Below are 15,982 nucleotides of genomic sequence, written 5' to 3' on the forward strand. Positions count from 1 at the left end.
AGGGGCTTCGGTTCACCCACATTTTAAACTATAATGAAAAAAAAGTATCTCAGTTAAGAGAAGAATTGTCTGGTGGATCGCGACATGGGACACCAGGTATCATAGGGACTGGACACACGTACTAACTGGGATCACACAGGGTTTACTCCGAGGGGCTTCGGTTCGCCCACATTTTAAACTATAATGAAAAAAAAGTATCTCAGTTAAGAGAAGAATTGTCTGGTGGATCGCGACATCGGGTGCCATAGGGACCGGACACACGTACTAACTGGGATGACACAGGGTTTACTTAGAGGGGCTTCGGTTCGCCCACATTTTAACCATAATGAAAAAAAAAGATCTTAGTTAAGAGAAGAATCGTCTAGTGGATCGCAACATGGGACATCAGGTGCTATAGGGCCACACAGGTGCCTCAGTGTAACACTGTGGCCTTGCAGCTATAAGGTGAAGGTTCACTTCCAGCCTTTGAACCCCTTTTGCTGTGAGGAGTACAGAGTGCTCACCGTGTTGGCGTGGGTTTTCCCCTAAAAGCTTCGGTTTCCTCCCACATTTTAAAAAACAAATGAATGAATAAATAAATAAATAATCTAAAATAAAAACAAACAATATAACATAGAACAAACAATCTGTCTGATAAGAGTCTCACTATGAACTACTGGAAACAGTAAATGTTTTATACTTTCATGTATTACTCCAAGTAGATAGATCAGATCCAGCTGAAGTTTGGTCAGAAGACCTTTCAGATGTTGCTGATGATGTGTAATAATTGTCACGACTCTTCATTTAATGACGTTTCTGTGGCTTGGCGTTGAATTTAGGAAAAAAAAAGAACTTATTTTGATGCTTTGAGGCATCAAAGTCTGCTAGCAAGATCAGTTTTTGGACCTCAGTAGTTGTACCGGTGTACAGCAATGCTAGTGAAGAAAATGTTGAAAGTATTCTGGGTTAGGATTGTGAAACTGCAAACTATCTGTATTCATATCTGTACTCAAAAATGGGTGGGGCTTGAATTTGAAGTTGTTCATTTAAGCCTGAAATGGATATGGGTTGAATATAAGTTGGATTTAGTGGCCATTTTGGCGATTTGCACGCTTTGTATTTTAACGAACTCCTCCTAGAGAACTGATCGGATCGACTTCAAATTTACTCAGTATAATGTAAACACAATTACAGTCAAAATTTATCAAAATCTTGAGTTTTCGCCTAAGGGCGTGTCCGTGGCGTGGCGCCGAATCTTGAGGTGTCGCCACAAAACAGGACATTGTTTTAACTTCAGGATACTTTGTCCAATCTGCACCAAAATGCTCATGTTTGATAAGAGCCTGAACACAAAATCAACAGGCACATGTCAAGATGTACAAAAAAGCCTCTTGGAGCCATATCCTCAACCAAACAGGAAGTGGACCATTTTGATTTTAACGTGGAAGTTTTGTCTAATTTCTGCCGTTTCCTGGTGTTCTAGTTTAGTTTAATTGTTGTTATTATTATTGTTCAATTCTTTAATAAATTTCAGTTTGTCAATGTTAGGTTCAGAGTGCATATCCCTCCTTTGTAGCTAGCTAACAGCAGGACTCTGTTACAACTCAGGAAACTCAGGATTGTATTCGAACTAAAGTCAGAAAACCCAATAATGCAAAAGTATCCAGTGACCGAAGGAACTGACACCGAACCAAGAAAACAAAGACTAAATACACAAAATAAACAAAGACAAGAAGTAAATCAAACAAGACTTGAGTAAACCTATAAAATAAAACAGGAAATAACCAAAGAAAACCCCAAACTTTATTGATTACTTTACAAAAACACAACTTCATCAGTGATTCGGGTGAAATCATATTTTATGGAGAAAATGTCCTGCTCGTGCAACGTTAGCCCCGGGTGCAACCTCAGAGTGTGTGCGTCACTTACTGACAGCCAGTCGTCTGTCATCGTCCGTCACAACCTCACATCTCTCCAACAGCAGCACCTCCACCAGCTTACCGCCCTGCGCACGCACACGCACACACACACACACACACACACACACACACACACACACACACACAGGGTTAATGTGTCACAGGTTTCTCTGTGGTTTAGGTTAAAGTGCACACACACACACACTCTGGCTGTCACCTGTTTGTTGAGGATGAAGAGCAGGTTTCCTCTCAACCGACAGAACCTTTCAGTGAGATCTGCGACAGAAGACGACAGTTAGAGAACATTAGAGAACATAAGGGAACACGTTCCCCGCTGAGAGAGAGAGAGGAACCTTTCAGTTCTGTAAAATGTTTCCAGGAAGTAAAGTCAGAGTGAGTCAGGGGATGGAAATAAGACAAAGCAAGGCAGCCGATATCAGAGCGGCAGAGTGAGAACACAGGAGAACAAAGGAGACTAGAACAGAACAGACTAAACAGAACAGACTAGACAGAACAGACTAGACAGACTAAAACAGTACAGAACAGAACAGACTAAAACAGAAGAGACTAGAACAGACTAGAACAGTAAAGACTAGAACAGACTAGAACAGAACAGACTAGAACAGAACAGACTAGAACAGACTAGAACAGTGCAGACTAGAACAGACTAGAACAGTACAAACTAGAACAGAACAGACTAGAACAGAACAGACTAAAACAGAACAGACTAGAAAAGACTAAAACAGAACAGACTAGAACAGTACAGACTAAAACGGTACAGAACCGAACAGACTAAAACAGAACAGACTAGAACAGTACAGACTAAAACAGTACAGAACCAAACAGACTAAAACAGAACAGACTAGAAAAGACTAAAACAGAACAGACTAGAACAGTACAGACTAAAACAGTACAGAACCGAACAGACTAAAACAGAACAGACTAGAAAAGACTAAAACAGAACAGACCAGAACAGTACAGACTAAAACAGTACAGAACCAAACAGACTAAAACAGACTAGAACAGTACAGACTAGAACAGTACAGAACAGAACAGACTAAAACAGAACAGACTAAAACAGTACAGACTAGAACAGTACAGAACAGTATAGACTAGAACAGTACAGAACAGAACAGACTAGAACAGTACAGACTAAAAAAGTACAGAACCAAACAGACTAAAACAGACTAGAACAGTACAGACTAGAACAGTACAGAACAGAACAGACTAAAACAGTACAGACTCGAACAAAAAAGACTAAAATAGAACAGACTAGAACAGACTGGAACAGACTAGAACAGAACAGACTAAAACAGACTGGAACAGACTAGTACAGGCTAGAACAGTACAGACTAGTACAGACTAGTACAGACTAGAACAGTATAGAACAGTACAGACTAAAACAGTACAGAACCGAACAGACTAAAACAGACTAGAACAGTACAGACTAGAACAGTAAAGACTAGAATAGAACAGACTACAACAGTACAGAACAGACTAAAACAGAACAGACTAGAACAGTACAGATTAGAACAGACTAGAACATCACAGACTAAAACAGACTAGACCAGTACAGAACAGACTAAAACAGAATAGACTAGAACAGTACATACTACAACAGTACAGAACAGACTAGAACAGTACTGTCTAGAACAGACTAGAACAGTACAGTCTAGAACAGACTAGAACAGACTAGTACAGACTGGAACAGACTAGAACAGTACAGACTACAACAGTACAGACTAGAACAGTACAGACTAGAACAGACTACAACAGTACAGACTAGAACAGACTAGTACAGACTAGTACAGACTACAACAGTACAGACTACAACAGTACAGACTAGAACAGTAGAACATGTCTGACCTTTCTCCTGCCGTCCAACTCTCAGCGTTCCTTCTTTCTGGAAGTTTCCAGATGTTTGCTCTCTGGACAGATTCAACAGCTGGCTACTGTTCACCCTCAGCTTCATCCTCCTCATCTTCATCCTCCTCAGAGCACATCAGCTGTCTGCTCGCCCCATCATCATCATCATCATCATCATGAGGACCTGGTCTTCATCACTGCCTGAATAAATACACAGAGTATAAATAAATATAAATATGGCAGCATTGTGAGCTCGTGGATAATTATTTTAAATGTTAACCAAAAACCTGAAAGATATTTGGTCACTTATAATAAATATATTCTATTTTAACCATTATTATGACAATATTGTGTAGTTACTTTTAAAATTAGCTTATAATGGTTATAATAGCTGACAAATTCAAATATGTAGCTAGAAAACAAACATATGAGCATTAAATAAAGTGAAGCAAGTTAGTAACATACAGTAAAGTTAGTATAAAACAACTAGATTCATGTTAAGCTGAATAATAATTAAAAACAATAAAGTCCTTATAAACCAAACGTCCCTTTACATTGTAGTGATTTTACTCGCCTTCAAACCGTTAAACCTTACTTGGTTGACACGACTGACAACTTTCAAGTAAATAACCTTAAACATGATAAAAAACGGCTTTATGTGACACAAAGCGTTTATAATCTGTTATTTAATCATAACAGACGTTTATCGGCGGCTCTTACCGGCAGTAAAAAACAGGTTTCTGGGCTCAAAACTAACTTTTCCAACCGCTGCTCGGTTTGAGTGGAGGCCATAGTGGAAAACCTTTGGAACGCGCAAGTCTCGCGAGAACTGCCTGCTGCGCTGCTCTCGTAGGACCACAAGATGTCGCGAGAACAACGAAGAGGGAAAAAACAAATCATATAAAACTTGTTTATTCTGTGAAACTGACATTAAAACATTAAAACATTTACAGTTTTATGTATTTATACTGTTTAATGTTTTTGAGACGCCCGTTAAATAACCGTTACTCACCTGATTTTAATTATAATGGAGGTTTAATTCAGTATCAATCAGTATTATTATATATTTATATACAAATACCATCAGTAAAAGTTCACAGTGTGTACTCTGTATATATTGTCCTACCTCATGTACACAAACATACCTGCACAAAGTACTTATACCAGCATCCTTTTACTGTCTATAAATGTTAATGTTGTGGTTTATGTCTGTATTTATATATGTACAATGTAGTTTTTATTCTAAATATATAAAAATATTCCACCTGTTGCATTTTGACTTTTATTTTGTTAACCTAAACGCTGTGTTTTTTTTAATATTTGTATCTAATGTTACCACTGTTTATTTATATGTGTGAAATATATGTACAATTATATAAGAAATATTGTTTTAATATATATTTTTAATTTTATTGACCAAAGCAACGGTGCTGTGAGAATTACATTTCTGGACTTTTCCAGCGCCTTCAATACCATCCAGCCTCGACTTCTGCAATACAAACTAGCAGACATGGGAGTAGACTCACATCTGGTGGTATGGATAACGGACTACCTAACAGACAGACCCAAGTATGTGCGACTGAGGGACTGCAGGTCTGACACTGTGGTCAGTAGCACGGGAGCGCCACAACATCATCCTGTACACGTCAGACTTCAAATATAACTCGGAGTCCTGTCACCTGCAAAAGTTTGCAGACGACACGGTTATCGTGGGCTGTATCAGGAATGACCAGGAGGAGGAGTACAGGAAACTCATTCAGGACTTTGTCACATGGTGTGACTCCAACCACCTGCGCCTCAACACCACCAAGACCAAGGAGATGGTGGTGGACCTCAGAAGGCCCAGGGCTCACCCGGAACCTGTGACCATCAACGGTGACTGTGTGGAGTTGGTACAGACTTACAGATACCTGGGAGTACACCTGGATGATAAGACTGCCAACACAGACGCCCCGTGCAGAACAGGTCAGAGCCGATTATACTTCCTCAGAAGGTTGGCGTCCTTCAACATCTGCAAAGAACTGCTGCAGATGTTCTATCAGACTGTTGTGGCGAGCGCCCTCTTCTATGCAGTAGTGTGCTGGGGAGGCAGCATTGAGAAGAAGGACGCCTCCTGTCTGGACAAACTGGTGAGGAAGGCGGGCTCTGTGTTTGACACAGAGCTGGACAGACTGAAATCTGTGGCAGAGCGACGGGCGCTGAACAGGCTCCTGTCAGTCATAGACACTGCACAGCGCCATCTACAGGCAGAGGAGCAGCTTCAGAGACAGGCTGCTGTCACTGTCCTGCTCCACTGAAAGACTGAGGAGATCGTTCCTCCCCCACGCCATCAGGCTCTTCAACTCCACCCAGGGGAGGAAAACTCTAAACTCCAATGTGTCTGCCCTTTAGTTAACTATATCTCCTGACGCAGTGCACCCTGCATTATGTGACCACTGACTGACTGACTGACTGACTGACTGACACTACTTATGCACCTTCGGCCTTTCAAGCACTGGATTTGACCATGCACATTAGGACACTTACCCAATGCTCGTTATTTAGCTATTTATTCTACTTTATTCTATTAGTTCTTCTAAATTGACCTCTTGTTGTTATTATTATTATTATTATTATTATTATTATTATTATTATTATCAGTTAGTTATCTATCTATCTATCTATCTATCTATCTATCTATCTATCTATCTAACTCATTTACAGATTTTAACAGTTTCATCATAACTCTAAGTACTGCTGACTATCTTTATCTTTATTTTTATCTTTATATTTATCTTTATGTTTATATTTATCTTTATGTATATCTTTATATGTATCTTTATCTTTATGTTTATATTTATCTTTATGTTTATATTTATCTTTATGTATATCTTTATATGTATCTTTATCTTTATGTTTATATTTATCTTTATGTTTATATTTATCTTTATATTAATCTTTATCTTTATCTTTATGTATATCTTTATGTATATCTTTATGTTTATGTTTATCTTTATCTTTATGTTTATATTTATCTTTATATTTATCTTTATATTTATCTTTATATTTATGTATATCTTTATATTTATGTATATCTTTATGTTTATCTTTGTTTATCTTTATCTTTATGTATATCTTTATATTTATCTTTATGTTTATGTTTATGTTGATCTTTATGTTTATATTTATCTTTATGTTTATCTTTGTATTTATCTTTGTTTATCTTTATATTTATGTATATCTTTATATTTATCTTTATGTTTATATTTATCTTTATGTTTATATTTATCTTTATCTTTATGTTTATATTTATCTTTATCTTTATGTTTATATTTATCTTCATCTTTATGTTTATGTTTATGTTTATATTTATCTTTATCTTTAAATTTATCTTTATCTTTATGTTTATCTTCATATTTATCTTTATGTTTATCTTTATAAAGATCTGTGGGGTATTGCACAAAAGTAGGATAAAGAAATCCAGGATAAGTGAGCAAGCGCGGCTTGACCTAGCCTGCTCGGTGCATTCTGGCTTAATTGGTTGCACGTTTGCGGAGCCAGGATTAAAAGGTGCGGCTATGTTAAGCCAGGTGTAGATAGTCGGGATGAGTGCGTGTTCACGGCATACTGAAATAGACCTCGCGATCGCTCACAGAATCACCGATGGGAACATGGATAAGAGTCGCTGAACAACAGCTCCTGATGGAGTTCTATGAAGAAGTGGAAGATATAAGAAAAAAAGGGCAATACCAATGCAATAATTAAAGAAAGAGAGAAAGCCTGGCAGACAATAGCGGACCGGCTTAATGCTTAAGTAGTCCAAAACTGTACAATGAATAAACAGTGCTCCACTGGAACTGTCATAATTAGGCTCCAATTAAAGGACTAAAGGAGTTACTTTAAGTCCACTAATCAACTGTTGTACACTTTGCTTTAAATGTGGCAAGTAGAGGTGCATGTTACTCAGAAAATATAAAGTATGATTAAGTGCAAACAATTATCCACAATGTGTGTCATTTAATCTATTTTTATCTATTTTATCTTTCTATCCTTCATAAAGAACAAACTTGCCTGGCCATAAAAAGGACCTGGCAGCAAGTTAAAATTAAATACAAGAACATTTTGCAGGCTGGTCAGTGACTTTAAAGTAGGTAACAGTGAACAAATGAGGTGAATAGATTAGGTGTCTGCTGACATGTTGAATGTCTGTATGATTGTAGCAGTTAAAAAAAAGCCCATAGAACTGGCACAGGGGCGGCCCACCAAGCCAGGCTATGTACGGCAAATGGTTCCTTTATTGAGGTTCTCTGCATCCCCAACAGAATGAAGGAAGCTCCCACTTGCAAAACATCTCACTGTAACACAGACCATCTGTGGTACAGTGAGAGCATGGCTTCCTGCCGTCTGGTGCTGTATTTTTGGACCCAGCAGCCTACATAAATATCTTAGTCCATCACCTGAGAATCTGTATCTCTCAATGAGATTGTCATCTCCAACAGCCAATGGGTCTGACCTGTCCCAGAAGACTCTTTCATGACTAAATGCTCGTCTGAGGATTAGGGCTTCCTAATCCAGTACATCCTCCAAGAAAGGGCAAGCCATTATGAATAGTGTATATATATATATATATATATATATATATATATATTATGGCATGCCGTTTAGGAAATGAATCTTTGAATATATGGAATGAATCTTTGAATATATGGAATGAAGCTTGGATATACTGATAAAAATGTGAGAATACTGAATGAAATTCAAAACCTAGTTGTATCCTTTTCATCAAAGTGATAGCCTTCTGAATTAGCTGCTTTTACAAAATGGCATCAGTTGAAATATTACAATACTTTCTTAAACTGGAAAACTTTTTTGCTTTTTCTGTCAGGATTTAGCCTGAGGCCTGTTGTAGTCGGCCTGCCACCATTAAAAAGGAAGTGAACTTCTTCGTCAGGAGAACGGTATTGGGCACGGGTACTATGGGAAGGGATTTTGGCCCGTACAAGCACTTACCAATGAGTTAATAATGTCCTCATTGCTCAGTATTGCTGCCACAAGGTTCCTGACTGACTCATTCTCACTTCTACAAGATGGCAGCAGTGCCTTGATGACCAGTCAAGTTTCATTCCATATATTCAAAGTTTCATTCCATATATTCAAAGTTTCATTTCATATATTCAAAGTTTCATTCCATATATTCAAAGTTTCATTCCATAAATTCAAAGATTAATTTCCTAAACGGCATGCCATAATATATATACTATATTGCCCTTGTCACAGATTTCATTGAAAACACCTTTGCAACTTCATCAGCTGTGTTTTGTAATCTCAATTACTGCAATAAACACATATTTAATCAATTTGACAAGCAGTCTTCATTAGCATAGCAATATAACACTTGGCCTGAGTAATAATACTTCCACTTGAATCAATATAAAAAGACTGTTGCAATTACAAACAGCCAACAGATTTAAATGAAATAAGAAATGACAATATATATGTAATATTTTAATGCAGGATATTTTTTTAAGTCCCAAAACATAAAGGATCAATGATCACAAACAGATAATTTAATAAATACAGTAATAAGTAGTAAGACATATAAAATAAAAACAGATACTTGGTTTCCATTATAATGGACTCTGCTCTGCAAACCAACTACAACAACTTCTCAATATTAGAAAGTTGTGAAAACAAATAGTTTAATAGATCACAATCAGATGAATTTTGGGCTTTGCAGAGACATTTTATTACATCCGCTAACTTTGTTTTTTCAACCAATTATTACCAAGTTAGATGCTTTTAATGTGAAGCTGCAGCTGTAGGAAATGTTGGGTGGGGGAGGGGGCTTCATGAAGCACTTTTTTCAGGAATAAAAAGTATCCAGGATGCAGCTGCAGGGACGGCTCTACAAAAGTGAAACCAGAACACCTCGATCATCCTGTTAGTTCAGGAAGCGTTTGAGTTTTCTTTGAGCCGAACATTTTATACATCAATATGATAGAAGATCATTTAAGTACTTTAGTTACATTCCTGGTTATTCTCTGAATCTTTTACTGCAAATCTTCTTCCCTTCGCCGCAGTCTGAGGCAGCGTGTGTGTGTTCCCGGGCGCTATGCGTGTTAATGAAAGAGTGGAGATGTGCGATGCGTCGCCTGAGCGTCTCGGTGTTGGCGTCTCTAAGCACGGCGAGCCAGGAAAGACAGTCTGCAGAGCCGCCGCACTCCAGGAAGACAGGAGGGTCGCCGCCCTCAAAGCCTGAACACACACACACACACACACACACACACACACACACACCACGTAGCTGTGAGATTAAAGCAGCATTAGTCTCCTGAATGTGAACACCATGTTTAAAACTCTTATTACTATTACAGTAATGTAAGTACCAAAGCTTTATTTAAAAAACTACCGTATTTTCCAGACTATAAGTTGCTCCGGAGTGTAAGTCGCATCAGTCAAAAAATGCCTCATGAAGAGGAAAAAAAACATATATAAGTCGCACCGGACTATAAATCGCATTTATTTATTATTATTATTTATTACTTCGGCCCATGGAATGAAAATGCTGTATGGTACAATATATACACAAATATGTCAGTATACAGTGTGCTATTACCCATTCACAATAAATCATGACTATCACAACCACTGATGCAGACTTTCTTCAGCTCAGAAGGAAACAGTCTTTTCTACTTAATGCAACAGTTGAAACTATCTGAAACTAATGCTATTTCAAAGAAAATGCAGAAAATGCTTAATCCTACTCACCATTAACTGACATCCAACTCTGTGCTGACACTTGTTGTGAGTATTGACACTTGTAGAAACCCTCATCTGACTTTGACACTGCAGAGATATTCAGCTCCCTTCTGGTATCATTTTGAATCAGTTTCTCATTTCGATAGAAAAACACATTGGACTCAAATGTTTGTCTTCTCAATCTGCAGCTCAGACTAACAGAATCTCCCTCAGTCACAGGATGGACAGGGCTCACCAGGATAATATCTGTTTCTGTAAAACAGTCAAAGAATATGAGGTTTCAGTCAGATCAGCTGGTTGAATTCACACATCACTGATATATTTTACAGAGTGATCATAAAGTCTGATGTTTTATCTTTTGTACATACAACTTATGTGTCTGTAAAGTATAATTTTACCAAATAAACAGCAGGTGTCTACAAGGTTCTACAAACTACACTGAAAACTTAAGTACAGATCACCCATAAAGCTACATAAGTCTACTGTATACTACATCCAATCCTCATCATAATAAGATGATGAAATGGTTTTCAGTGTCTGTAGGAGAGATGTGTGACGGTGCTCTCTGTGGAAACAATAAGATAAAAGCTTAGACTGTAATGATGTACATGGTTAAAATTACAATAAAAGTATTTAACTGTGTTCATTAATTAATTTGATAATAATTCATATAATTGTGTTGGTGGTGGCCAGTACAAAATATTCAAAGATGATTCTTTGATTTTATACCTGCTGGTAAAATAATCTTTAAAATTTAACAAATTAATTTAGAAGACAAATGGTTTATTTTCTGGAAAACATGTTGGTGTAATTTGTTTTGTGGACTAATGCACTGCTAAATGTTAGTACTACTATTACTTTATGTTATATGGTAATTAATAATGATCAAAACTAACACTGAATGTTTATAAAATAGGCTGATATGATGAAGCAATCAGTGAACTCCTCAATGTAGATGCTGTGTACAACATGATTCTAATATATGTTAAAACACATAATGTGATGTTTAAAATAATTTCTAAAGGAAAAAGAAAATGTAATGAAACCATACTCTGAATAGTTACGTTGACGGCGTTGCTGAAGTCTCCTGATCCAGACTCACACCAGTACACTGCATCACTCTGCCAGAAACTGTCTATGTTGCATGTGGATCCATTCATTGTCCCCCAGGAGGAGCAGTATGAATGGTAGCTGTTCTCAGTCAACCTCCTCACTCTCCACTCAGTAGAGTTTCCCTCACAGCTCAGTGAGACAGAGTCAGAGGTGAAGTTTTGCACTCTGTCAGGACTCACTGTGAGAGACGCTGATGGATGAAAATCTGAAAAACAACATGTAATAGTGGATCAAACAGAGCACAGTGCTTTTAAGATTAATAATGTCATAATGTAAATATGTATTGCTTTTTTTTATTTTTGAGGATTACTGCAAACATTGCAACACAGTGCAGTGATTTTGGTCAAACTATGATTTCCATCTTGAAAACTTTTACGACTCCATCCATACTTACACAATATTCGCAAGCACACAGGAGAATGGGAATGCAATGTGTTAGGACCCACCAGTGTGCACAAAAGGCAGACGCAGCCTCCAACTGGGCTTCCCGCTATCTGGCTACCTAACCAAGAATCTAGCTCCATAACTCCCCCTCTAGTCTTCATGAGGAGGTACTCGGGCACTCGCTGGTCCAAAAGAAGCGCTAAAAAACAGTAACCACCCCACAGATGTACACACCAATTATTTGTTAACATAGGTTAGTTTCAAGACCTTTATATTGGTCACAGACAGAAACTAGATGACATAACATCTGCTTCTTGAGAGGACAGGTGGGAAACAAACTGACGCAGACCAGACAAACTGGGATTTGCATAATCAGTGTGTACACTGGATCTCCAGCTCTGCACTTATATCCTGCTGTGTGTTGGTCCATGTACGATGTCCTGTTCAGTCCCATTGCTGCTGCCAGGTAGCGGCTGGAAACAACAGTAGTATGGTAGATCAGAACAGTCTTGCTGGAAACCTCCATCCACTTTAGAGTCTCCAGGACTCAGCCATAATGGAGACACAGTGAGGACAGACTGAGGTTCTGTTGGGAGAGTGATTTTCAGAATGTAAACATGTATCAATAGTGGATCCAAATACATCCTGTACAATCAGTACATACAAACTTGAAGATTTACTTTACTTATATCAACCAAGCCATTTAGTGAACTGTATAATATTAAAATAAATATGATGAGACTTACTGTCAAATACTGTCAATTTGATGGGATCACTCCAATCTGTTCAAGACTGTTTGAGCATGTTTCATTCTGCCCTTACAGGCTGTACTCTCACTGTGGGATACAGTAGTAGACCGGGCTCTGTGTTCATTTTGATTTGAAGGTTTTCTTGAGCTGGTTGTTTCTTCATTCACTCTACGTCCACTCAGGTGTCTCCTCCGTCCCTTGATCTCACATCTGAGGTGATCTTCTCTCCTCTGTCTATTTCAGACCAGTTTGGTTGCAGAGTCACAACAGCCTTGTTTTCCAACTGTTTGTGTGCATAGTCAGGATAGAAAATGACCAAAGATCAAAACATACTGTCTTTTAACCTTTTATTCACAGGCGTATGCATTCACTTGAAAATTTATTATTTGGTTTGTTTTTCTGAGTAATTTGCTTTTATGGTTGTTTTTTTCGGAATAATCTTTTCTGATTTTCTGATAATTTTTAGAGTTTAGAGAGCATTTCAAAATAGACACTTTATGTGTTTATGTCTATTCAAATAACGAAACAAGCGCCAGCTTGTATAGTTCAATCAAGTTTTACTTTGATCTGGGTTTAAGACACTGGAATAGTCCTGTCTTTAAGTTATATAGATGGTATTATCATTAATTTGTCGACTCTACACAGGTACCTGAGGACTAGCTGAAGAGGGGCATGTATGCGGGCGAAGGAGGTCACCATGGGTCCATTGGAGGTTCTCGCCAGAGTTCAAAACATCTCGATAATTCCAGAAAAAAAAATTACTCCATAAAAGAAAAAAAAAAATTGTCAGAAAAACAAGTTTTTCAAGTGAATGCGATGCCCTTACATATTTAATCAACTAATAATTATTAATACAAAATATATTTAGTTTCGTCAAAAACAAATGCCAGACTCACTGTATTGATACTGATTGGATCACTGTAACTGGGTCTCCTCTTCCTCCTCTACACCAGTAGAGTTACAAAATGAGTGAGTGAGTGAGTGAGTGAGTGAGGGAGGGAGGGAGGGAGTGAGTTATAACTGATTGTATTACCTGTTTCTCTGCTCCCAACATCAGAGTGCTCAGTCCTCTTTTCTTCATTATTCTGTCCTGTGAATATGATCAGATAATGTGTGGAAAAGCACTCTGTATGAAGGTAAAAAGACTCTATAGTAAATATACAGTTTGACATGAGGGTCCAATACATAAAAATGCATATTACACTCTGAGGCACTAATCAGTAATTTCATTATTGTAATTGATACATGGGTAAAATGATATATACATGTAAAAACCCCAAAGAGGAAGGAGAGAGAGAGAGCAGAGAAAAGACTATTGGTCACCTTCAGCATGTTCACAGAGGAGTGTATTCAGCACTAAAATAAAGATTTAAAGTTCATCAGAGGATAATACAAGGCATTTGGCAACTTCTGTTCAGACAATCAACAGTATCAAACATGTATGTGATGATTTTCTGTGAGTTATTAAAGAAGCAGGAAATACATTTAAAAGAAATATATTAAAATGTAATAGATATACAAACATATATGTATATAAGCAATACATTACATTCTAAAGGTTTTATACATAACAATACCATAGACCAGTGGTTCTCAGCCTGGGGTCCACAGAAAAATTAGTAATATTAGATAGATTTCACCATTATTTCCCTTGACTAGAAGTTTATGGCTTTTATATTTGTGCCTCATTCCCTGAGCAAACAATGGCAGAGCACAGAAAAATATATTTTGGAAGCAAATTATTTCTATTTTGAAGAGAATTGTGCAAGCAAACATTATTTTGTTTGGGCAAATAAAAATCTATTCTGTGCTCAATGCATTTGCATGTTTGCTATTATCCATATTAACATGCAATAATAACCTCGCCTAACTCTTGCTTGGTGCAGAGGCAGACCTCAACACACTAGGTCACATTCTCTCCTCCCTTGCTCTCTTTGCCATATGAGTGCAACGTGGTCAGGAGCAGGTGAGCGAGAGTTAGTGAGGGCATATTATGTTCATATGGATAAAAGCAAAACATGTAAATGCATTTTATTATATTATCAGAAGCAACATCTTATTAAATACAGGTCAGTGGCCTATATCAATTTGGCAGCAGTTGAGAATGCCTTAGATCACATACTGTACATGCATTGTGCAAATATGTGCGTAAACAATTAGCCGAAAAATAATTATTCCAGCAGTGCATTTAACACAGTCCTCCACTCTGAAACAACCAAATCAATTGATCACGTTTATGCAAACAAAACTGCTTATGTAAGACACAAAATTAGAAAGTCACTGATGTACTCACAGAATAAACCAAGCACACAGAGCAAAGTGTGCCCCATCTTCACATCCAGCACCGACACTGTCGCTCTGCTGCTCTGCTTCTGTGGAAATGTTTCTACTTTGCAAAAATAAAGCAAAGAGAGAAGTTACATTATATATAAATGTGAGTTTTTTATCAACTCCTCCTTCTGAGTATAGCTTTGTTCTTCCTTCCTGTCCTTTTACACAAAACTCACACTGCAGTGGTTTTGACCGCAGCATACTTTGACAGATTTACACTTCCTGCCCATTGGCAAGATACATTAGCTTGTCTGTTGTACAAGGTTCGTTCCTGATCCATACAATTTTGAAATAAAAAATGGCAGGAAAAACAAGTAATCACTGTACATCAATGAAACATAAGACCATTGAATTTAATCATATCACACCATATACTAACATTTTATTGTTAATCTTTTCTTGCATCCACTGTGCCTGTGTTGCAAATAGATTAATGTTCATGTATGTTTTTATACAGTGCATTCAGACAATATTCAGACCCCTTTACCTTCACATTTTATGTTGGAGCCTTACGTTAAAATCATTTAATCAATGTCTAATGTCGCTCAATATCCATCAAATACTGATTAAAAATGTAAATATCACATTAAAATAAGTATTCAGACCCTGTCCTATAAAATTCAGTTTGGGTACCTTCCATTACACCATGTCATGCTTTGGCTCTCTTCACACTTATTCTGTTTGTGAGACCATTTCAGTTTTACCCGAGCTCAGTCACTTCCTGTGGGTGAAGTCACGACCAAACTTGAAACCAAGGTTTTAACAACCCTTATTATTCACATAGCACCTTTCATGCAGCCCAGTGCTTCACATAACAACACTGACACAACACAGATAAAAAAAATCTATGTATAACATTTGAAGACCAAAAATTAATACAATAAAAACAATAAAATCAACATC

General features: G+C 37.4%; 1 protein-coding gene across 1 annotated transcript in view; it reads right to left on the reverse strand.

The window, feature by feature from the left end:
• LOC127363447 (uncharacterized) overlaps positions 1–15,982 on the reverse strand; it is a 38,628-nt gene that overhangs the window by 10,926 nt on the left and 11,720 nt on the right. Inside the window, exons 2-3 of the mRNA XM_051399883.1 lie at positions 11,554–11,820; positions 10,512–10,754 (exon numbers count right to left, since the gene is read on the reverse strand). Of these exons, the coding sequence (XP_051255843.1) occupies positions 10,512–10,754; positions 11,554–11,662 (352 nt within the window). The 5' untranslated portion in view covers positions 11,663–11,820. The remainder of the gene's footprint in view (positions 1–10,511; positions 10,755–11,553; positions 11,821–15,982) is intronic.

The sequence above is a fragment of the Dicentrarchus labrax genome, unplaced genomic scaffold (genome assembly GCF_905237075.1).
Source record: "Dicentrarchus labrax unplaced genomic scaffold, dlabrax2021, whole genome shotgun sequence".
Lineage (NCBI taxonomy): Eukaryota > Metazoa > Chordata > Actinopteri > Moronidae > Dicentrarchus > Dicentrarchus labrax.